Consider the following 23,271-nt stretch of genomic DNA (forward strand, 5'->3'; position numbering starts at 1 on the left):
AGTTACAGGTAAGTAACTAAAACTTATTGTCACTTGCCTAACTCCTGTGTTGGGACATGTCACGTAAACAGGTCTGTTGTCTGTCACAGTGTAGGAAAGTGTTAATTTTGGAAAGAGGGTCAGGGGGTAGAGCTTCTGGATATCTTACAGGGTAGGATGGGGGAAAAGTGTTAGAGGGAAGGGGTTCTGCGTCTCATCAGTCAGTATCCCCACTTTCCCTCCCCGAAGACGACCCCCCCCCATACAGGTGATCCTCCTGCAGTGGTCCACCCCCAGGAACTGGATCCAATAGCGATGGCTGTGTCCTGGCCACCTGGATGACATATCCCCAGGAACTAGCAGAAAACACCTTCAGGTTTCTCACACACATGACAGTTCTGATGAAAGGCAGTTGGAAAAGGTGTTCACCCCCAACATGTCCTAAACATTCAATTGTAGAATGTTACTGAGGGTAAAAGCACCATCTTGTGATCTGATGGCTACAAATCTCTGGAATAAGTGGTTAAGGAAGATCGGATGTATTTTCTTTTGTTCCCAACCCTCCGTTACTGCCTGCATACAATTAAGCCTGTGTGTTCTCACACCCAGCCTAGTTCTTGTACCCTGCCTTCCCAGAACCCTGACACACAGGAGCTATGTGGGGTGACAACAAGAAAGCATTTAATACATGATTAGGTCAAGTGGGCAACAAGGAAAACATTATCCAAGAATAACAAGACATGCATTTACCTGCAGTCCCATTAGGTCTTTCCTGAACCATCTGAAAAAAGGGGATTCTTATTTGTAAAACAAGCTGGGTTCTAGATATTAGAACAACAGTAATACTAAGTGGGGAATCAAGTGTCCAGGACAGGATACTCCTTTACTTGATTCTACACACAAAGCAAAGTAAACCTTAAACAGGTTTCAGTGAGCCCCATAGTATATAAATGATAGCTCGGGTAGAGATCAAAGTAAATACATGGCACTCCTATAATTTGCAGAGAAGCAGTCGGAGCCCGGAAATAACCCAGAACAAGTAACATATCTAAAACGTGGCAAAGACAACCCTCCTCCTTACCCAAATTACCTAAGATTGGTAACATGAAAATGGAGTAGTCAGGATTTCTGACTTCGGAAATGTTCAAAGGCATCGTGTGCTCGTCTCGCTGCTCTTTTATGCAGGATGACCAGCATTTCCCGGTGCCCATCTTGGTGGAACAACCAACTGCAGCAACTAGGACTGTGTCTCACCAGGCACCCATACTGGACTCCAATGATCAACCGCTTGTGTCACCAGAACACCACCAAATGGAATCTAGCAAACTAATGCAGGAAAGGAATTGCACAAAACCAGGACCAAAGGTACAAATCAAGAAGAGTTTCACCAGGGACCCCTGGAAAGACCCTGGTAGTGGCGAGTCCACATGGGCTACCACAACCTCCCAGGCAGCAAGGCGGCGGTTCAACCACGAGCCCAAACATTCTCCCACTATTACCTTTGAATGCTTTGCATTTAGCGTTCAGAGCCTTATTCAAGTTGCATGATAAACTATATACTGGAAGATAGCTAGAATCAATAAGAACCTAACTGACATGGATAAAAAGTGCTGCGAATAAAAACAACATTGTGTGAAACTAGCAATATAGCTCACAATGAAGTATTTATATGCAAAGAAATAAATCCAAGTATTGATAGAACTGAGAGGACATACAGGAACATATTGTCTACACCAGCATCTTGAACAGTGATATTTAAAGAACAAGAAGTTGCAAGATTGAAGAGAAAATAAAATACAAGAAAAAGCAGTTAAATGGGTACATTGACAAAGGAAAAGATACACAAAATATATTCATCAAGTAATACACCACAAATTGAATTATTCTTGGCTCTGAGATAGCTAATAGAAAAGTGGCAAATCGAGAAACTAGAGAAAAATCCCCCCAAAAAATAAAGCTGAGGCACTCTGACTGCCATGTTAGTTAACAAAATTGATTAGGCAGTACAGTCGAGTGCCAAGAAGAATCAGGGTAAAGGTGATCTGTTTGGCAACAAAGGGATAGATTACATACAGAAGATTTGAGTTGAGAAAATGATGGGCCCTGTGGAGAAACCAAGGAAAACGAAAACCTCAATTTAAAAAAAAAAAAGTGAATATACAGGACGAGGCCGAAATAATAGCAAGTTTAAACTGTACTGATGATGCAAGAGCTGTTCACTGAAAAGGAATCATTGCCATTAATAAGGGGGTGGGAAATTGGAAATTCACACGCTTTAAGTAATCAAGTCAAAAGGACAGAATAGATTTAGACATTGATATTACCTTGTACAATTCATTTGAAACTTGGCCAATTTAATTCACATGCTGATAATTTCCATAATGGGAATGGCCTCGTATTTTGATAACCTATATGGGATGATGGCACTGTGTAAGGAGAAATTAATTTTCAATGAAGGAGAGTATGACACCCAAAGTATTACTATATACTGAGTGGTCGTTGTGAAAGAAGGAACAGTGACTCTTGATGAAGACTAGTTCTGGCTGGCTAAAACCTTCAGCCGGCAAGGCGATTGTGCACCTGATCAACAGTCTTCAAAAAACATTTCTGTTGGGATTCTATGGGTCATACATCCATTTAACAAGGTTAACTGACAACTTTATAAATAAGCACAATACCATTTTGATCCTGGGAAGTTAATTAAGGAAGCCCTTATAGGACGATGTTCATACCGCTTGTTTTACACAAGCTATTTAAGCGTAGACCAAAGGAAGGCCTTGTAGTTGTACTAAACAAACTGAACGCTAGCTTGTTTAAGGTCCCATCTAAAGCTTTTATAATGTATTGGCTACCCATATCAATGAAAGGGTCTCGTTTTTTGAGATATCCATATTAAATATGTATGATACACCCAATAGGAACATGACTAAGTATGGGTGGTATTCTACCTTTCCAACAGGCACTAGATCAGTCATTTGGGAATTTAATGTGCAATGTCACTTCAGATTACCTACTCCAGGGCAGTCAGTGGAATTGCTGCCTGCTTTGTACACACCAATATAAGGCTGGATGCTAGGAGAACAGACACTTTGGAAACCTAGGAATGCTTGTCGCACCATATACTAGATCTATGCCTCTAGAACCTACTTTGATGCCTTTGGCTCCCTTAACATATTTGAGACTAATCTAAATGGTCATGCCGATTCATCACTTGGATCATACTGTCAAGTGATGGTATGATGAAGCAAAGCAAACTTGCAGAACCTTTAATAAAACAAAGCAAATGGATTATACTGGTCATAATAAGCCGGTCAAGTGGCACAGCTTTGACATCGGTGCAGATCCTGCTGACGCAGGTTAGAATCCCGGCAGGGCCAAACTCAGCCTTTCATCCTTCCGAGGTCGATAAATGAGCACCATACACTGTGGGTAATAATAAGCAGCGCTCAGATACCTCAGGGTTCGTAGCGCTATATATAAATGCCAAATTATAATGTAATATAAGGGTGATTGCTCTCTGGATTAGAAATGGGCAGTCAATATTTTGACCCGACTAAAGGAATTGCAATTTGCCAATCCAGATGATCTCCAAGTTGATATTTGCTCTACCAATTTTGGAGATTATAACTGCAGCAAAACGGAAGATAGTTGCGTGCATACATGGATTGCTTTAATGGATGGGCCCAGCAAAGCATTTGCAAACCCAATTAAAATATATTGACGAGTGAAAATTATTTCGTATAACATTGGTTTTCAAAGCGGAACCTAAGCTTTTTACAATGCTCAGATATTTCAATCTTCACATATCTCAGTGTGTATTGATTGATCCAACTAATCTCGACAACTAGATGAATCATGCCAAACCTTTTTCATATCCATTTTATGAACTACTAACCACTAATTGCTTTGTAAAACACCAGAGGTTGAAACGCTTATTGAATGTAGACATTTGGCTAAACAGATATAGCATTGTGACATTTGTAAGCACTACTGTAGTGACTCAGGACATTTAGGATTTTGCACATATTTTAGCTGGCATGTAATCACTGCTCAATTATAATAAATTGAGCATGAATGTTGTAATGGTTTGATGCGCACAGTTATGCATATTTTGTAGACGTTTGTGGCAGCACTGGCAGTTTGCCATACCCAGTGTGCAGGAATAGTTGTGCTCACCAAGCATCAAAATTGCTTGCGTATAGCTTGCAACTTGAATGTTTCCGGTTAAGCCACACTTCCCATTTTGGGAATTCTAGTGCCATATACCTCGCCCAACCCATTGTCTTTTCTGGTTCCATACTATCTTTTTGGTAGCCAGAGGGACTTCTTGTCAGAATATGAGTCCTCAGACTCTTGGCTCACCTGTTCGTTTCTTGATGTGTACAGGTTTCTCCTTTTTTCTGGGTGTTCCGGTCTTGTGAAGAAATGGGTGCGTTTCCTCTGACACCAGTCTGCAGGCAGGTAACAGGCAGGCAGTACCCCAGACTCCTGCTCAGGGAGGAGACGTTAGTCTGGAGAGCGTTCAGTGTTCCAGGTAGGATTCCAGGCAGGGCAGTGATGTAACCAGGAAGGAAACGCAAGTCCAGGAAAGTTCAGCTGCGGCTCGCGCAGCTCCGTGATAAACGGAGATAGCGAAGAGCGTCACTGGTGCAGAAAGGAAGCAAGAATAAACCTCACAACACGCGAAGTCAAAGGGGTTGAGTAGACAGGACTGTGATGCTGGAAATGCATTGGAGGTACAGGGCCTCCCTCTCCTTGTCCTGTTCTTTTTCGTTTGTGATCTGTATTGTTTTTTTGCCCAGGAGTCCATGTGGGACTCCTGGCAATGCAGCTCTTCCTATTTTTGGTTTGGTGTACAGACCCATGGGATAGCCTTATGGCACCCATCAGTGGGGGTACAACCCTGTGCCCCTAGTGTATGTTTTTGGGCACCTGTGTGTGACCCACGGAGCAGGGGATGGGCTGGCGGCAGCTCCATGCTGAATTTGACTGGTGCTCCGAGTGTCCTCCATTTTGGGATACCCAGGCCCTGCCATTGGAATCAGTTGATTCATGATAGGAAACAAGATGGCCCCTGTGGCCTCTTGCTTTCTATTGCCCGTTACCTTGTTCTCCCAAAGACCTGGTAAGCCCTGACTCGGTCCCTTCCCTCTGACTGGCTGTTGGGTGGAAGTTCCATATATGGTATTGTAGTGTAGTCCAGGCCAGACTTGCTGGAGCCTTCCCAGTGACTGTATGTTGTGGGTACACCCTGTGGGTAGGACCTGGGGGAATGGCGAGTGTGACCAATATGCACTTCTTGTTGTGGATGGCTGGTTTCTAGAATGAAACACAATGACAGACAGCCCTGCCTGAAACTGGTATGAATGCAGTGTGTAGTGGTATGAATGCAGTGTGTAGTGCTGAAGGGCTGGGTACTTGTCCCAATACACATTCCTTGTTGTGAGTGTCAGAGAGAGGAGAATGGCTTGAATGTACTGTATGCCTGATTGGCTGACAGACAGCCCTTCTGAGTGATTAGTTGCCCGAGTGTGACCCAGCAGAATGAATGGGAGATCAACAGTATACCTGGGGACCTCTCACTGCTAGAATTCGTTCAGAAGCTGAGGTAGAAACCGACATTGAAAACTGACCCCTGATCTCGAAGCCAAGCCCGAAGAAGAAGGTGGACTGCGGTTACCTTCACCACAATCTGAAAGCTGCCATGACGTCGAGACTGATCCAAGAGAGGACCCGTTTAGGCGCCCTCTTCCCGAGCTCCTGGGACCATCGAGCACCACTAAACTTCACTGAAGCTCCCTGGAAGTAAGATCCTCGACAGGCTGCCAACCGGAGCCATGGCCCACCGAGGAGAACGAAGATAAGCACCGGGCATTCCATTTGGGGAGTAATGTTCAGGTCCGGATGTATGTAGTGGATGGGGAGTAAAAGGAGGCAGGAGTTGTGTGTGGGGGTATTGGGGGTGATAGGGGGCCACGCCAAAGTGTGGCAGAGTTACAAGGGCGGTCCCAGAGAAGGAGGCATGCTGCAGTCTGGTCCGTGAGCTACAACCACTGACTGCTTCAGTCAGGATGGGGTGACACGGGCACCGATACCACTAGGGACGGTTGGGACTCAACAACCGATGCAGTGGCCTTGGGTTCGCTCCATTGTCCAAATGGGAGTGACTGAACCGGCAGTCTGATACCAGGGCGGGCCGTTCTCGCAAGAACGGAATTGGTGAGAGAGGGCTCACAGGTTTCGGACATGGGACTTTGTAAGACGAGATTGGCTAGCCACCCAGGCATGGACAATGTGTTGGGCCAAGCGGTGCCGGGGCCGCCCGATAGGATGACTAATAATGCGACCACATGTGTCCAATAAAGTGTAGTATATTTCTAACTTTCAGAAGGTCTCTATCTCTTATCATTGGGGGTGATCAGGGTATGGGGATATTATGCATGTTACGGTTATTATGCAAGAGGCCATAGTAGGGGTTAGCCCAGCTAGGGCTTATTCTGAATTAACCTTTGCTCTCACCAATAACACTTAGCCTTTGACCATTGCCTTGATATAGACCCAGGAGGGTTGAAACATGTGCTGGCTGGAACCAGCATTACATTAACATCAGATTATGGAAAAATGCTCTGTAAAATCAGTCATCGTGTATAGTGCGAGAACGTGTAATCTGTTGGAGAAAATTGGTTCTACGGAGATGGCGCAGTCCAATCTAAATTGTTCAGGGATGACTGGAGAATGCCGATTAAACCGGTCTGCATATTCATCCTTCCATGAATATGCTAGGTTCCCGTGCAGGTTGGGCCTAATGTCGGTCTATCTTAAGTGTTTTCCATGTGCCAAGCCACGTCACACGTTTAAGAATTAGGCTGAATCAAATACATACGAAGCAAAAGACCAAAAATTGGTCTATTGCCTCCTTAGAAGGGTCTTTCTCCCTGGCAGGTTTCTTTAAGGGAACAACCACTATGGAAACGCCCAAACATTGGTTTTTGGAATACTACACCGAGTTCAGTCAGAGCGATTTGCTTTTATAAAAGGAACTGGAAAGCCTATTTACGTACTATTCCAAGGACCTGTTGTGGTCGCGTCTCATCTGGGGAGAGACTACATCTTGCATTTTTTTGCACTGGTTGAATGAAATTGATCTTCCTTGTGTATGCATGTGTAAAAAACACCATATATTTGTATTTTAATTAGTGTAAGGTTTTATGCAAACCAGATCACCATTTTTTTTTTTTTAAACACTAAACCTTAAACCGGTCATGGTTGATTTGCTAGATGCGATTTTAAACTCCCAATTGAACGAAATCCTCATCCAGCACTGGTTTGACCAGGGGTCACTCCTTGTTTGTTGAACCCAACTTGGGATGGGAGGGCACCGTCTCCTTTGAACCCCATCTCATGCAGCAGGTTACCCAAATTAGTATCTACTGATCAGCACAGTCCTGTAGACATTCTAGTGCCCTAATCTGGTTCTTTTGACTGTGGTACTTACCTGCCACACACCCCTATGGGGACAGTGAGCTTTGGACCAAGATTCACCATTTCAATAATTACCTGTAATTGTTGATTCTAAAATACTCACCTTCCTTACTGCAAGTGTAAATATACCAGAAACAACAATTTATCACGGGGTACATTTTTCCTGGAAAGTAGGGAGGGAACAATTGAACTTATCAACGGCTTCTAAGACTATGACCATTTCAACAATTTTCCACCATCTGAGACCTTAATGTATGGTCTGGGCATCTAGGAATTAATATGGTTTTGTCCTTTGGATTAATCTGAATTTGCTTTCTTAATCCCATATCCTGCAATGTGCGTTAGGTGCTGGCCACAGGCCTGGAGCCTTTATCTACTAGGGTTGTGATGCGACTTTAAGGCACTGCACTTCTAGGAAGGATACTAGTTACTTATCTACTTGTTAGGTTCTGTGGTAGCTTGGTTCTCCCCACCACTCATTTTATATTGGGTGCTTGCCCTTGGCAAAAGGACCCACATATGGACAATGGTGTTCCGAAAGTCCTTGTGCAGGCATTACTGATTTTAATATATACTGGCATCTTGTCTGAAGTACTTATTTTAACATAGTGTATGATCAGTATTTTCTAGATGCATGTGGACTACACACGTTTGAGTGGGGTTTGGCTTCCGTTTGTCAGGTGTTAGTTGTAGCATCCTCAGAGGGTGGTACAAAAACTGCCTTAACATTTACCCCTGACCAAAAGCAAACCAACCCTTTTAATGTATTTCTGGACCCAGTAGCTCCAATTTCTAATAAGCGTGTGCATGTTAAAGTCAAATGGGCTCTTGCCATAACTAGTGAGAATTGAATCTTGGCGAGTACGAAATGGTGTAGAATAGAGATGACATTACTGTGGCTGGTTATTAGCTTTAAACTTGAAATGTTTACCTAAGTAAATAAAATAAAGCAAATGGATTTGTGCAGTGGAAGCGACAGTTAAAGAAGAAAAATAAACATTTTTTAAAAACTAAATCCTAGGCAACCTTCAGCAATGTGCTTTTCCCATAGTATACGCAACTCAATATCTGATGGTGTCATTGCACAAAAAGGAAATGAAATATGCATTTATTAACAGATGGGCTTACTGGGGGTCATGTTACTGTAGGTTTTTGTTATTATACCCAATGCATTTGGGTCACACTCCCTTTAGGACATTACAGAACCACATTTAATAGGCGTAACATTAATTTTTGGAAGTGTGTTGAATGAGCGAATATGCAATACAATTAGGAACAGTGCTCTGGTTCCTCATAAAGTGGTATCTGGAAGCACATTCCCTGAAAACTAGATGTGCCCTCCCTGGGCCAAGTTGACATACTCTCATACCTTGGTTATACTGCAGTAACACTGCTTAGCATTTATCAGTCATGCAAACGGCACAGACGAGTCAAACTTACCATGGAAGACTATATGGCCAGACAATCACATTTTTAAAGGGCAATGGGAAAACTGGCACACTAAAAGTTTTTAGGAAAATACAGAAAGTGGAAAAAATATACAAATACGAGTAACGTTTCATGGGTCACTATTTATTATATATTCGCGATCCCTCACTTTGCATTAAGCAAACATGATGGATGCCTTTTTTTAATATATTCATCCATAGGATTCATATGGAGTAGTATATGCTGTGAAAAGTGCAGACTAGTTCACACAACAGGACAAAAGTGAACGCACAGGACAAGTACATCATGTATATACATAAAAAAGCAGTTTCCATTCTGTTACTCTAAAAAAATATTGCACATTTCGTTAAGCAGTCAACAGAAATTACTGGCAGCTTAAAAAGAATGAGGTATTAGGCGAGGTACATGGAGGCTTCCATAAACAGGGGAATGGGTAGTGATGAACAAAACAAGGTGAAAACATGGATTTCTGGTGGAAGAAAAGGGTCTATGGTTGCAAATGTGTGCTCCACCAAGTTATTCCAGCAACTGCATTGCACACCGAAACACATCTTCAGATGCAAGGCTGGACTACAGAACTGAATTTACTGTACTCCGATCTGGACTATTGGGGCCATGTTCATATTCTGAACTGCGCAAAAAACTGAGGCCAAAACTATATTGACGGAAGAAGCAGACTGCCCCCAACACTACACAAAAGCAGCCCGTGGACATCTTCGTTAGAGCTGCTAAATATTTCTAAGCAAAAAACACACACAACCACACACAAGCCTACAACCAGTTACACTTCCAATGAATTGGATAGCACGCTGCGAGGTACGATTAGCTTTTTTTCACACATTTGCTTATGCAAACGTTATTTTTACAAGTGCAAAACAAATAAGGAATCCAAAACGCAGAGCATCACACATCCGGGCTAGGGGAAGAATTAGCAGAGATGCAATGTAAAACAAGACATGGTTTTTACAACGTATTGTCCGAATTTACAAAAGGTGTCTATTAGCAGTGGACGCCGACAGCTGCGTGAAAAACTGCAATATTTGGCACATTAAATTACCCAGAAGTTAATTCCCAGTCATGACAAATTTGAAGTATTTATATAAGGCTGACTGCATTAAAACGCAAATACATGGGTTTCAAAGAATTGCAATATGCATATACAATCCTCAATTTAGAAACGAGAGGCACCGAACAGATTTCTGCCCCCGTTTGCGGTTTTCATGCAAGACCACAAAATTGTCAGAGGAGCAAAGATATTTCAAGGTTCAGTGAAACGGACCGGAAAAGCACCAGTACAAGTATCTCGCATGGATGCTTTGTCCCACCTCTAAAAACAAAGTCCAATGGAAAATGCCTGGGCAAGAAAATAGGCCAATTTCGCCAAAAGAAGACGCAATGTTATAGACTGAGACATGCCAGCGAAGTGCTGGGCTTTAAAAGTGGAACTGCTGCGCAGTTACCAAACAGATCAACCTGAAGGATTGATGGCCCGAACCATTGTAGGAGGTTGAATCGGAAGTCTTATCAAAGCACCATAACTAAAATATTTATTTTATTTTAAATTAAAGTGGCACTACTCCCCAAGTTCATGCCCTCTGCAATAGAGCAAACACGCAATAGAGCAAAAACGTATGTAGAGCTAGTCTAAACTGAAAAAAGATAACCCACATCTTTAGGTTTGCCAATTCCATTTTCAACCAACCATCCACATCTCAGTTCTAGGTGCACTTTAGGCTTGATCTCCATGCTCGTTTCGTATCCCAGTATTTCCAGGAAATGGGAATTAATGTCAGAGCCCACTCCACTCATTGGCTTTGCACTTTCAACAATCAGCTGCCAGTGCCTCAGTGTTAAGCAATTAGCAAGAGTTTAAAGACTAGCGTTCAGCTTTGCCTGCATAAGCACCACAGAGCAGACTATGCAGCTATTGTCCAGAACAGTCAGTGTAAGTGGTGACCATGTTTCCTCTGCGCTCAGTGACTGTCCGGCAGTGCTTGCTTGACCCATGGAAACTGTTTTCAGTCCGTACTGTGTGCCTCCGTGTACCATCAAACGTAAACATTTTCTCCATGTCCTCAAACATATCATCAAACAGTCCCCCGCCAAAAGAGAATTCTTGGAAGCGTTGCCGCTGCTTGTTATGCGCTGCCCGATGACTGCGGAAATGATTCTCAAAATGTTTCTTGGAGTGTGCATTTTGGTTCTCACCAAAAAAGTCAAAGTCTTTAAACATGTCATCAAAGTTAAAGTTGAACGAGTGCTGGAAGGGACGGTCACTGCCTCCTCGCCCTCTAGGTCCACTTGTAAAAGCTTCTTGGCCAAACTGGTCATATTCTCTTCGTCGCTTTTCATCTGAAAGTATTTCATAAGCTGTAGAAAGACAAGTCCAGATAATGTGTTTTGAATTAATCACATAACCACAAATACACATAATAAAAGTGCAGTAAAAGACTTCACAACAAAGACGTTCACAAGGTAGGCAGTTGTACTCTACAGATTAAAGTAGACTTTTTGGCAGAGTGCAAGGACAAACCTTTTTTGCAAAGAACAAGACTTGCAAATTGTTGAAATAACAGGAGAACTGGGGGAGATGAAAAGGGGGAGAAGGGTTGAAGGTTGAGGTTAAAGAGGGAGCCCCCACACCTTCAACTTTGGCATGAAATGGAAGCAAAACAGCAGTCCTTCATGGAACTTCTAGAAAGTGCTGCAACTTCTTAACTGTTCAAGTGTATGCAGAATACCCCAGATAACTTTAACAATCACAACCACATTTAAACTAGCATGAAAGGCAGCAAATGACTTCAAAAAGAAGAGGCAAAGCATTGCTAAGATACACCCAGGAAATTCTGGGGGCTTGCTAGAAGCTTCATGGTACAGCTATGGTTGTGTAGGATGTAGCTCTGAAGTAGAGGCTGGGGTCCTACAGGAGTCGAGAGCAAAATCCAGAGCTGCTGTTAAATTACCCTTTTAAAATGGACATGGGCAGTGCGTGTTCTTGGGTGAGCTTCCATTTTCAGATCCTACTTTGTGCATCAAGACCTTTCTGGTGGGCAGAAAGCCACTTTTTGGGCATCATTTGGGTTTATAGTGGAGCGCTTATGTCACCTCATGGCTGCTTCAACGCACTGGTTCGCCTGGTGGACGGCTTCAATGTATAAGGTTCAGGCCTCGAGAAAGTGGCCAGTTTATTTTAATGATAATTGCTCAACTCTGCTAGCATCGAGGAGAGAGCAGCTTTGTATTGCCAATTGGTGTGGGAGTTCCTGCCTAGTCTGCCATTAGGGACAAGCTACGCTTCCGACTACCATGCATGTACGGCAGGCCTCAACAGGTCTACTTTCACCAGCCAGGTAATGTTGTACTGTGTCCTAGTGGAGAGCCGAGTGTGCAAGTGATGCTATGCCCGAGTAGTAGCTTGCCATCAGAAAGCTTCACCCTGCAACATGGCAATGCCTTAAACACAACCGCTTTAAAAACCGGATATACAATCGAGACTTTAACAGGAAAAGAAGAAACAAGGAGAAACGGGGGTGGACCAGGGTTAAAACTAGAGTGGAAGTCTTTTAGGGCGAGTGAAGCGAAGGTGGTGCCAATTCGGTTGGGTTTGCTATTTTTGGCAAAGATGGGTTTGCCAGCAAAATACATTGATCTTAACATTGCATGACAATGTAGCTTCCAAACATAAGGTTTATCTGCACATGTGCAGCTACCCATCATATGCCAAGTGCAGCTTTAAAATCCCCCAATAATGCTACTATGTGCCTCCCGGCTAGGGCATGAATGCTATGGGTATGCAGATAAGTACACACACGCAAACTGCCTCCAGTCAGACTGGCTTGTGTGTCGATTTAATGTTTATGCAGACTGGCTTCATAAACGTTTAGTTTACATTTCGCTTGTGCGCACATAGAAAACAGGAATATACTATTTCTATGCACACATCAAAACTTTAGATTACAGGTTTATGAGAACCAACCTTGGCTCTCCTCGCACCTTCTGTCCTTGCGTCGCCTCCTTCGTCGCCTCGAACGACGCTGGCTCAAATCTCCCTCTGACAAACCATCCTCTTCTCATATCACTATGACTCCTGCCTCACATCTGCCAAGTGCTCCTACTACTCTAACCTTATACACTCACAAGCTTCTCACCCCCGCCGTATCTTCCAAACCCTCTCGCACCTTCTTTCCCCTCCCACTCCTGACCCTTCTACGAACTCTCTCTCCCTCTGATTTCGCCATTTTTTTCTCATCCAAAATTATCTTTGCTAAACATCCGCCCCTTCTTTCTCCCCTCCTTACTACTCCTCCTCCTCTTCCACCTCTGCTCAAATGTCCACCTTCACTCCCATCACCCCAGCCTGTGTCTCTCGCCTCCTGTCCAAACCTCATCCTACCGCCGCCCCCTCTGATCACATCCCCACCTCCCTCATCCCCAAAGTGTACCCTCTCCTCATCCCCTACCTAACCACTTACTAACACTCTATCCTCTGCTACCTTTCAAACACCATCATCCCCGTCCTGAAGGGACCTTCTGCTAGCCCTCTTCTTACCTCCAACTTCAGACCAATCTCCCTTTTCATCTCAAAACACTGAGCGCTTAGCCTACTCTCAATCTGGTTTCCGCCCCAACACTCCACTGAGACTGCTCCCACATATGTACTCAACTCTCTCCTCACCGCTCGCCACGCCAAGCAATCCTCAATTCTCATCCTCCTTGACCTCTCTGCAGCCTTTGACACTGTCGGTCACCCCTTACTTCTTAGCACTCTGTCCTCCCTTGGCTTCAAAGGCTCTGTTCTCTCGTGACTCTCCTCTTACCTCTCCAACCGATCCATTACTGTCTCCTGGGGCGGCCGCACCTCCACCAGCTTCCCCCTGAATTATGGCGTTCCCCAGGGATCTGTACTCTGACCTTTCTTCTTCTCGCTCTCTATACCTTCCTTCTCGCTCCAGTTATCTCTTCTTGCAGCATATCCCACCACTTCTACGCGGACGATATCCAACTCTTCCTCTGCTTCTCCGACCACCACACTCTTCCTACCTCACGGCCATAAAAAAAGCTGGATGTCATCCACTTTCTTTCCCTCAATTCTGACAAGACTGAAGTGCTTTTCTTCCCGCCTAACACTCACCTTCCCCTCCGTTCAACCACTTCCCCCAGCCTTCCAGTCTCCCCGTCTCCACCCATGCCCGCAACCTTGGCCTCCATATTGACTCCTCCCTCTCTCTCTCTCCTCCTCCACCCACATCTCTAACCTCTTGGCACCACCTCTAACATCCGCCCCTCCCTCACCTTTCACGCTTCTAAACTCCTAATCTCCTCCCTTATTTTCTTCCGTCTCTTCTACTGCTCCTCTCTTCGGCCTCCTATCTCTCACCTGGCACCCCTAAACTCCATCTACCACTCCTCTATCCGTACTCTATGTCTCCTTGGCCCTCGAGACTATTTCTACCTCACTCTCAACTCGGATGGCTTCCATTCCTCTCACAATTGAAATTTCAATTCCTCTGCTTGGTCTACAAATCTCTCCATGACCTTGCCCCCCCTCTTTCCTCCCTCCTCTCATTCTACTCTCCCTCCACTAAGCTGACCTATACCTTCTCTGTACCCCCAGCACCTTGCGCCTCCTCACGCTTCTGCTCCTTCCAACTCTTGGCCCCCCCTCCACTGGAACTCTCTCCCTTTCCGCTCCACCCCCACCTACCCATCTTTCCGCTCCTCCCTGAAAGCCCTTTTCCACTCCCCCCCCCTTGACCCTCCTTCCCTACATGTCCGCCCCCACACCCCTTCCCCCCCTCCCTCCCCTCCTGATGACCTCATATTGGATGCTGTAACCACCCAAGGGCATTAAGACCATCTGGGAACTCCCCCCAACCCTCTTTTGAGTAAATTGTTCTATATACTGTACCAGTGTTTTTTTTCAAGTTTGTAAATATGCTTCTTTCTTTTTGTACTGTTATACTGTAAAGCCCTTTGGAGTAAAGCGCTATATAAACTCAATAAACATAAACTACCAACATATTAGACAGGAGAACAAACGAGTTCCAACTGTACCAGGAAGGTACAGGGAGGCTGCCTTTAGCCCTGCAGTTTCTACTAAACCTTCTTTTGAATGAACCTCAAAGTGCTCTTTTGTATCATCAGTTAAAGAATGGAAAGAAAGCTTGGACTCGAGATTGCCAAGAGGCAGACAGGAATAAAAAGGTGTGTACACTCACCTTCTGCAATATCTCTGAATTTGGCTTCTGCATCAGGACTCTTATTTTTATCAGGGTGGTATTTCATGGCCAATTTGTGAAATGCTTTCTTTATCTGGCGCTCAGAGGCATTTTTAGGGACACCCAAGATGTCGTAGTAATTTTGATTGGCCAATATGAATTCCGATATCATCAAAATGTAAATAGCGAACGTATACACCGAAAGCATGGACGCCATGTTCTTTATCCCTGGAAGACACAAAGAAACAAAATGATTACATGGGATGTTTTAACTAACAGGTATTTGGATTAAGTTGTGCCAAGTTCTTTCCATACTAGTAAGAGTTTTCCAATGATGTCCTGCATCTCCACATCATCCCATGTGTTCGCAAACCATACATATATACACAAAAAGTCTAAACTGCACAGCAAATATAAGTGAAGATAATGACACAAATCGTGCATGCCTGCATTCTTGGTGAATTAGTCAAATGAGTTTCATCAGGATTTTTAACTATAAGATCGGGGGGTGAGGGTGGAGGTGGGTTGAGCTTGCCTTGGTGGCGGGGTCAAAGAACGGAGAAAATGGAGGCTCAACAAGTGACAAATTAAAACCCCTTAGACTAGGCTCTTCTAAGGGACAAGCAGGAGTTAAATAGCCCCCAGTTATTTCAAACCTTAATAAGTAGTCGGAGAAAAGTGTGAAAGATCAAGAGAGCAGGAGCTTCCGTGTAGCTACTGGCTAAATAGCAAGAGTCCGTGCGTTGAATCACTTAGTGAAATGCACATTCCCCAGGAGTTAAAAATTCACAATCATTTACATAAACATACTGATTTTAAACTGCTAGCCACATGTCACGCATTAGCTGTGTAGTCGGCTCATAAAACCATAAAGAACTATTGCTGTACTGTGCACATCAAGATAGATCACAACGGACATAGGATATGTATTTATTAGCGATACCAGTGCTGCAAAAGGATTTCTAATATTAATACTTGATCTTAAGAGGAACTTTACGAGACAAAAAGGGCATCTTAATTTGCTTGAAGTACTAGATGCAAAGTAGTAAGAAGCGCTTTTTTGTAAGAAGTGTTTACAAAAGATTCGTTATGGAGTCATCACAGCATATTTTCACTTGTATAAAACCAATCTGTACTGGGAACAAGCATTTTTTTTTTAAACTAAAAACAACCAAAACACTAACAAAAATACTCGAGTGAGGGGCCGAAGTACATTAATCCCACATCAAAAGCCTACATAGAGCCCCGAGTTCATCTCTCTTTGGGCAAGCCAGATTTTTGACACAGTGGGCTACTAGCGGCTTCTACCTTCGAGGTAACTCCAGCACCTGCTCATCTAGCCGGCAATGCTCAAAACTACAAGAATACCTGAGGGTTCACACGAGGAAGGGAGGGGACTACCGAGAGACATTACCTTTGACAACCCTAGGCAAAGAGGGGACAGCATTCTTACCTGTATTTTATGAGCTATAGAGAAAAATAAAATAAAGCCTACAACCATGGTACTAAAGAAATAAAAATGACACCATAGCATACCATGCAAACCTTCTGCAATGACCAGCAGTACTTCAGGGAACGGGGTGGGGCAATGAAATTACTCCTTAATGGCAGAGCTACTTGGTGGAGCGAACTCGGACTCGTTACAAATCTTGGAGGCAACAGACCAGCAGAGGAAGGAACATTGGTTTGGGGGAAATTGTAGAAGATAGGGGGGGGCAGCAGGGGAAGTAACACAAGACCATGTATGTTGTGCTGTCACTTCTCCTAGAAAATGTATGCAGACAGAGTGGAGGTTAGAGACTGCTTTAATCTCCTTAACAAAGAAACTATCAATGGGAATGCTTCTGGACAGGAGAGCCACTACAAAAGTTCTGACACTTAAACAAGAGAGACTCTGCTGGGCTACAAGTAGAGGTACCACACCTAGCCTATATGCAAGCAGCCTTAGGCTTCAGCATTACTGCTAATTTTTAACAGAGTATAATATACATGCCTTGTCTGAGTACACACCGACTGCCTTATATGACGCTCGGGTGAAGAGCAGTCTAGCTGATGCACACAAACAAAATCTACCAATCGAAATGACGACAATACCCCCATTTAAGGCACAATTCTAATGATTATGGATTCCACCCTGCCTGCTAAGGTGAACAAATACAACCCAAAATACGTGCGTCATGTATAGGCTCCACGTCCCTAAAGGGCTCAAAGTATGTGGCAAATGCCTTGTTCCGTAGGACCCAATGCCAGAGGTGTACGCCATTAAGAAGCAAAAGTCACATACAGGTAGGTAGAGGTAAACTGACAAGAGGATGCAGTAAAAAAAATATATATATACTAAAAGAAATTTATAAAATTCTAACAAATAATTACATTTTAAAAAACATGAATTGGGGTGCGAGAGGGGAGACGCCATTTCAGAGAAGAATAAATCATGTTTTAGTACTTCCACACTTGTGAAAGCGCATTGGCATGCTCTTTGGCCCGCACTGACTGAACAAAAAACCAAAGCGAGGCAAGCCCACAGAAATAAAATATGTGCGAGACAGCATCATGCCAGGTTCTACAGACACTAATAGACAGGATTAGTGTAGTATCTCATTGTTGAATCACTCTGGGGTTCCATGTTCCACCTTCCACATAGCTGTAAAAGGGTAGAACATGGGATGCCAAGGAAAGATGCTTAAAAGGAATGTTCCAATAGCCATTGGTCGTGAGAGCCGGTGGGCCAATTCCGCGACTCAAATAAAACCATTATTAAACTTCCATATGGTATTGAGTGGACATAATTTCAATTATCTCGTGTAAAAGGCCATTTAACCAACAGCAGTGGCCATCTGTCAACAAACAGCCATGGCAAGGTGAAGGCCGCTTTACCAACCTAACAACTTTACTGCGGTAGTTGACATTGCCTACAAGGAATTCAGGGCGATCATACTCGTCCTTAGGGGTTAATGTTCTTGTACCACAAGGAGGTAGCTTTAGGAATAAGAAGTTTTAAATCATCTGGGGAGATTAGTTCATGGCAACAGATTGAGAAGGACCGTTATTGCATGGCAAAAAAATACTACAAATGAAGTACACTACAGAATAAGAAACAAAAACATAAGTGGTGAATAGGCATGTACATGTTCACCATATACCAAGGGCCTAAATACGCAAAGTGAGCAAAATGCAGGATTAAACCCCAAACTCCTTTGGCAATGTTTTCTGGAAAGAAATTGTCCTGCAACTGCAATAATGGCTCCAGGAAACTAACCCTGTGCACAAAGAAAATGGAGAATAGAAGCCGGAAAAAACCAAATATCAGCGCTGTCATTTGCCAAACGTGATGGCATCAAATCACTCTAGGTTAAAAAAATACGTGCCAAATTGAAACGGGTGGACGAACCCAGAATTTCATGCATGTCTTTCCCATTCTATAATGACAAGGCTAGTAGGAAAAAAAAGGTCATCTGGAAGTAACCCAGAGCTATACCAGCGCTTACTCAGGGCTTTTTGGGAATCACTTAGGCGGTTTTATCAATCTACATGAAACCGTCAGTGCAGGCACATATCACCAAACATAGAAATGGGGGTAGATTAATAACTTGCTGAAAAAAATCTTGCCAGGAAAGCAATTTTTCCACAGACATGCAAAGTAGGAAGCAATTTTAAATTAAGAATATTTTTACGTCAACGGAAATACGTCACACTAGTTTATTTCTCACGATAAAACATCAGGTGTTTGCTGGCACCCTGCCCAACTCCCTTATGATGCAGAAGGCTGTGGCTTTAAGTTGCCCCAACCAGCACCTCCCTGCGCAGGTGGATACAACTACTTCATTGCTCGGGCTCTCTTGCCCCCCAAAATGGTTAAGCATTCCTCTCCTAGTTGAGACCATTCCTCTTAAGATTGTTGTGAAAGCAGCAGTATTCTTCGAGAGCTTGTGTCCGAAAACCCTGGGCAGGCCTAAATAAGAATGTTCCCCATCTAGAAATTGTATTTGTTAAGAATATAGCTAATACACTAAAAACCTATCCGAATACGGAGGCAAGTATACAAGAAGCAGCCAAAAGTTTGGACTAATCACCAATAATTGGCTAGTGAGAACGGACACGTGGCAAGTAAAAAAAAAAAAAAGTGTGCTGTTTCTACGTGAAGAACAGGAGGAAAGTGACTTCTGCATCGCTAGTAGCTTGAAACACCTGCGAGAAAAATAATTCCCTCGCCAAGCTATCGTTGCAAAGAAAAAAAAAAAAAGTTATGGGGGCCAAGAAAAGAAATACAAAAATTACAACAAAAAAACTGCTCCTCAGTGATGGCACTACAGTTTGGCGCACATCCTACGTTGCCGGTAATTGCTTACAGATTCGCTTCCGGAAAAAAGTGTGAATGTTTTAGAAATGAAAAAAAAAAAAAAAAAAAAAAATCAACAAAAAACAATATTAAAGTCAGGGTTTTAAAGTCAAACGCAGGTGAGGAACTCCTACGCACGAGTTTCAACAATAGTACTGTCAGGTGTAAGACATAATCGTCAGAGTGAAACCTACAGTAGATGCGGAGCAGAGCAACGGTGCGCTCGCTCAGGCCGGTGGGAAACGTGGACACCTTCAGGAGCCTCTTCCGACATTCTGCAGGCACTGCATCACCCTCAACGTATTAACTCCAAAAGAAATAGTAGTACCAAGATGCTATGCTTATACAGAACCGCTACAGTAGGGGGAGTAGACAATTTTCACACGGGGTGCTGCTTGACAGATTTTTAGGCAGTCCCATTGAAATTAAAGGGACTTAGCGCAGGCTGCTTTTCCTGGTGGGGCACCCGGGCCCACCCACTTACTCTGCGCACCCCTACTCTACAGGGTCCAAAATGTGCACTTGCTAGTGATCATAAGATTCATAGTGAGTAAAAAGAAATGGGCTTGTCTGTATAGAATTGAGGGGGCGAGCAACTTCATGGCCGGCTAGTAGCTTGCAACTTGACATTTTCCATCCAACACTATTACAAACTGAGCCAACATGAAGAATGCAACCTTGATAACTGCAGAGTGCTACTAAAAACGTAAAAGGTGCCTCTCTTATTCTTCAAGTTGGGGAGTTAACTAAATGCAATTCTCTCCAATTTTGGGGGGTGGCCTTGAATGAGCATGGGACCCCATCTCTTCCGTTATGTTGGTGTAATGAACTGTGCCCTGGCATGGTTTTTTGGTAGCAGGCACACTAACCCCTTGAGGTACCTTACTATGTTGGGGGTGTTATGTAGTGTGTATTGAACCTTGGTTTACCCAAGAATCAAAAAATGTACTTGCTTTGTACCACCTGGAATGTTATGGGTTGAAGGCTTGAGAGGAAGTCAGCTGTAACCGGTCATCGGATGACTGCTGTCATAATCTTCTGTTCTTATCAATTTTACAATAATCACGTCTCATCTCATTAAGCGTGTGTGCCAGCTTATTTCAGGGGGGACCACTACTGCACTTCCTAGTTTATGCCCAGACTTATTTTTTACTTAACTCATATCCACCCTACCCTTTCAATTTCTTCTAACACTTAAAAGGATAGCCAGTAATTACTCGAAACCTTGCTCGGAGGGACGGGGTCTATTTGTTCTTCTCGAATTAGCCAGCAGTAGCTTTACTTTGTCACTGACGGCAGTGTCAAACGAAAAAAGCATGCAAGGTCTACAGCATTCACCGAGGTGTTTTGGGATCCAAAACCAGACACCTGTCCCCAAATTATAATTATTTGTTCAGAAATAAAAAACGGAATCTACAGGAAACAATTCTGCCAAGAGATTCGGCTCCGATAAGCCTCAAAGGCACCGGTAAAAAGTGCAACAAAGACATCAGAATTCATGGCAAGGCTAACAATCATTAAAAGTTAACAGAAATAGTATGAAATCCTTAGAGGGATATTAACAGCAGAGGTTTTCAACTTTAGCTTGAAATCTTCGCGAGAACAAAAGCTTGCAGGCGGTATATGAAGGCATGGATGGGGCAACTAGTGGGCGTGGTAGAAAGCTGAAACGTCCAAACTTGGGATGACCAGAACTCGGAATCGAAACTATCGACCAGGTCTTGCTTGACTCCAGATTATGAAAGTAGGGCTAGTATTTTAAAGCCAATTTGTAGAGGCCCTGGTGTAAGTACATGGACCTCCTTTTAAGAGAGAAAACGGGTGCTTCTGCTCTTTAATGATCAAAATAACGTACATTAAAAAAAGCTGACCAATGTTACTGACTATCACGGTTAAGCAAAAACAAACTAATTCCATAGGTGGGGTGGGAAAGAACAAAACTAAATATTCTGTAAAGCACCAGAAACCTAGGAAACTTAAACAGCAGATGCAATTAATTGCAACTTAAACACGCACAATGGTAAACACATACACAATATGGCAATCTTTCAAGAAATTACACACACTCAATATGGTAATCCTTCAGGAAATATAGGAAACTATGGAACAATTATTTTTTTTTAAAATGTTTAAATCATGTTTATTCGTACGTTTTCAATCCACTGCTATCCTAACCAATAGTGACACCCGAGGAAAAAAAAAATCGCCCAACTACAAAACAAAAAACTTCCAGATGATAGGATGGTTATCATGTTTGACATTCTATTATGGTGACTACTTGCTGCTGCGACTACAAATAATACTGGCAGCGAGGCCAGGGAACAGGTGGGTTGCCACGCCACAGATCACACCAGTTAGCACAGGGGCAGCCACAAATCACACCAGTTAGCACAGGGGCAGCCACAGATCACACCCATTAGCACAGCGGCAGTGGGGTTGCCACAGATCACACCCGTTAGCACAGGGGCAGCGGGGCAGCCACAGATCACACCAGTTAGCACAGGGGCAGCCACAGATCACACCAGTTAGCACAGGGGCAGCGGGGCTGCCACAGATCACACCAGTTAGCACAGGGGCAGTGGGGTTGCCACAGATCACACCAGTTAGCCCAGGGGCAGTGGGGTTGCCACAGATCACACCAGTTAGCACAGGGGCAGTGGGGTTGCCACAGATCTCACCAGTTAGCACAGGGGCAGCCACAGATCACACCAGTTAGCACAGGGGCAGTGGGGTTGCCACAGATCACACCTGTTAGCACAGGGGCAGTCACAGATCACACCAGTTAGCACAGGAGCAGTGGGGTTGCCACAGATCACACCTGTTAGCACAGGGGCAGCCACAGATCACACCTGTTAGCACAGGGGCAGCGGGGCAGCCACAGATCACACCAGTTAGCACAGGGGCAGCCACAGATCACACCAGTTAGCACAGGGGCAGCCACAGATCACACCAGTTAGCACAGGGGCAGCGGGGCAGCCACAGATCACACCAGTTAGCACAGGGGCAGCCACAGATCACACCAGTTAACACAGGGGCAGCCACAGATCACACCAGTTAGCACAGGGGTAGCCACAGATCACACCAGTTAGCACAGGGGCAGCCACAGATCACACCAGTTAGCACAGGGGCAGCGGGGCAGCCACAGATCACACCAGTTAGCACAGGGGCAGCCAAATATCACACCAGTTAACACAGGGGCAGCCACAGATCACACCAGTTAGCACAGGGGTAGCCACAGATCACACCAGTTAGCACAGGGGCAGCCACAGATCACACCAGTTAGCACAGGGGCAGTTATCTTGGGACTCCAACCGCCTCAGGGTTATGATGAAAAAGGACGAAGTTTAACACTTCTTAATTACCTTTCACATAGGGAGCCAATCAAGGGACAAGCTATGAATGTAGGGCCGGGTGAAGAGAGCCCCTTGATGGGGCCACCAAGCCCAAAGGCAGGCGCGCGCCCCTCCACCCCGCCCCCCTAATATTCCTGCGGCCAGCCGTTAAGTAAAGGCCATGATGTCGCTTAATATCCCCCGGATGAGCTCCCCGCCTTACAAAGGGCGCGCTGAGCCCGAGTCAGGCTTACCTGTCTGGCCCAATACACTTGCCCCCGGCCGCCGCGCTCCTTCCTCTCAGTGCCGCCGCTCCCGCCACCAGCGCTGCTGTCTTTCTTCCCCGCTGACTCCGCCCCCTCGCGACCTCCCCCAGTCCAAGACCGGCCGCCAGCAACACGAAGCGCTCCTCTATTGGCTCACCGCGGGGTCACCTGACGCGCGGGCCAGGCGCACGTGGACGACTGTTTCT

The 23,271-nt window shown here is 44.4% G+C and overlaps 1 protein-coding gene across 1 annotated transcript; it reads right to left on the reverse strand.

Moving 5' to 3' along the window:
* Window positions 1-9,012: 9,012 nt before the first annotated feature.
* On the reverse strand, window positions 9,013-23,269 carry DNAJB9 (DnaJ heat shock protein family (Hsp40) member B9). Its single transcript, XM_069627954.1, has 3 exons — window positions 23,054-23,269; window positions 15,129-15,356; window positions 9,013-11,280 (listed from the first exon to the last, which is right to left on the reverse strand). The coding sequence occupies exons 2-3, from the start codon at window positions 15,343-15,345 to the stop codon at window positions 10,835-10,837; spliced, it is 663 nt and encodes a 220-aa protein (XP_069484055.1). The 5' UTR covers window positions 15,346-15,356; window positions 23,054-23,269; the 3' UTR covers window positions 9,013-10,834.
* Window positions 23,270-23,271: the final 2 nt, after the last annotated feature.

The sequence above is a fragment of the Ambystoma mexicanum genome, chromosome 12 (genome assembly GCF_040938575.1).
Source record: "Ambystoma mexicanum isolate Mex_15411 chromosome 12, UKY_AmexF1_1, whole genome shotgun sequence".
NCBI classification, from domain to species: Eukaryota; Metazoa; Chordata; class Amphibia; order Caudata; family Ambystomatidae; genus Ambystoma; species Ambystoma mexicanum.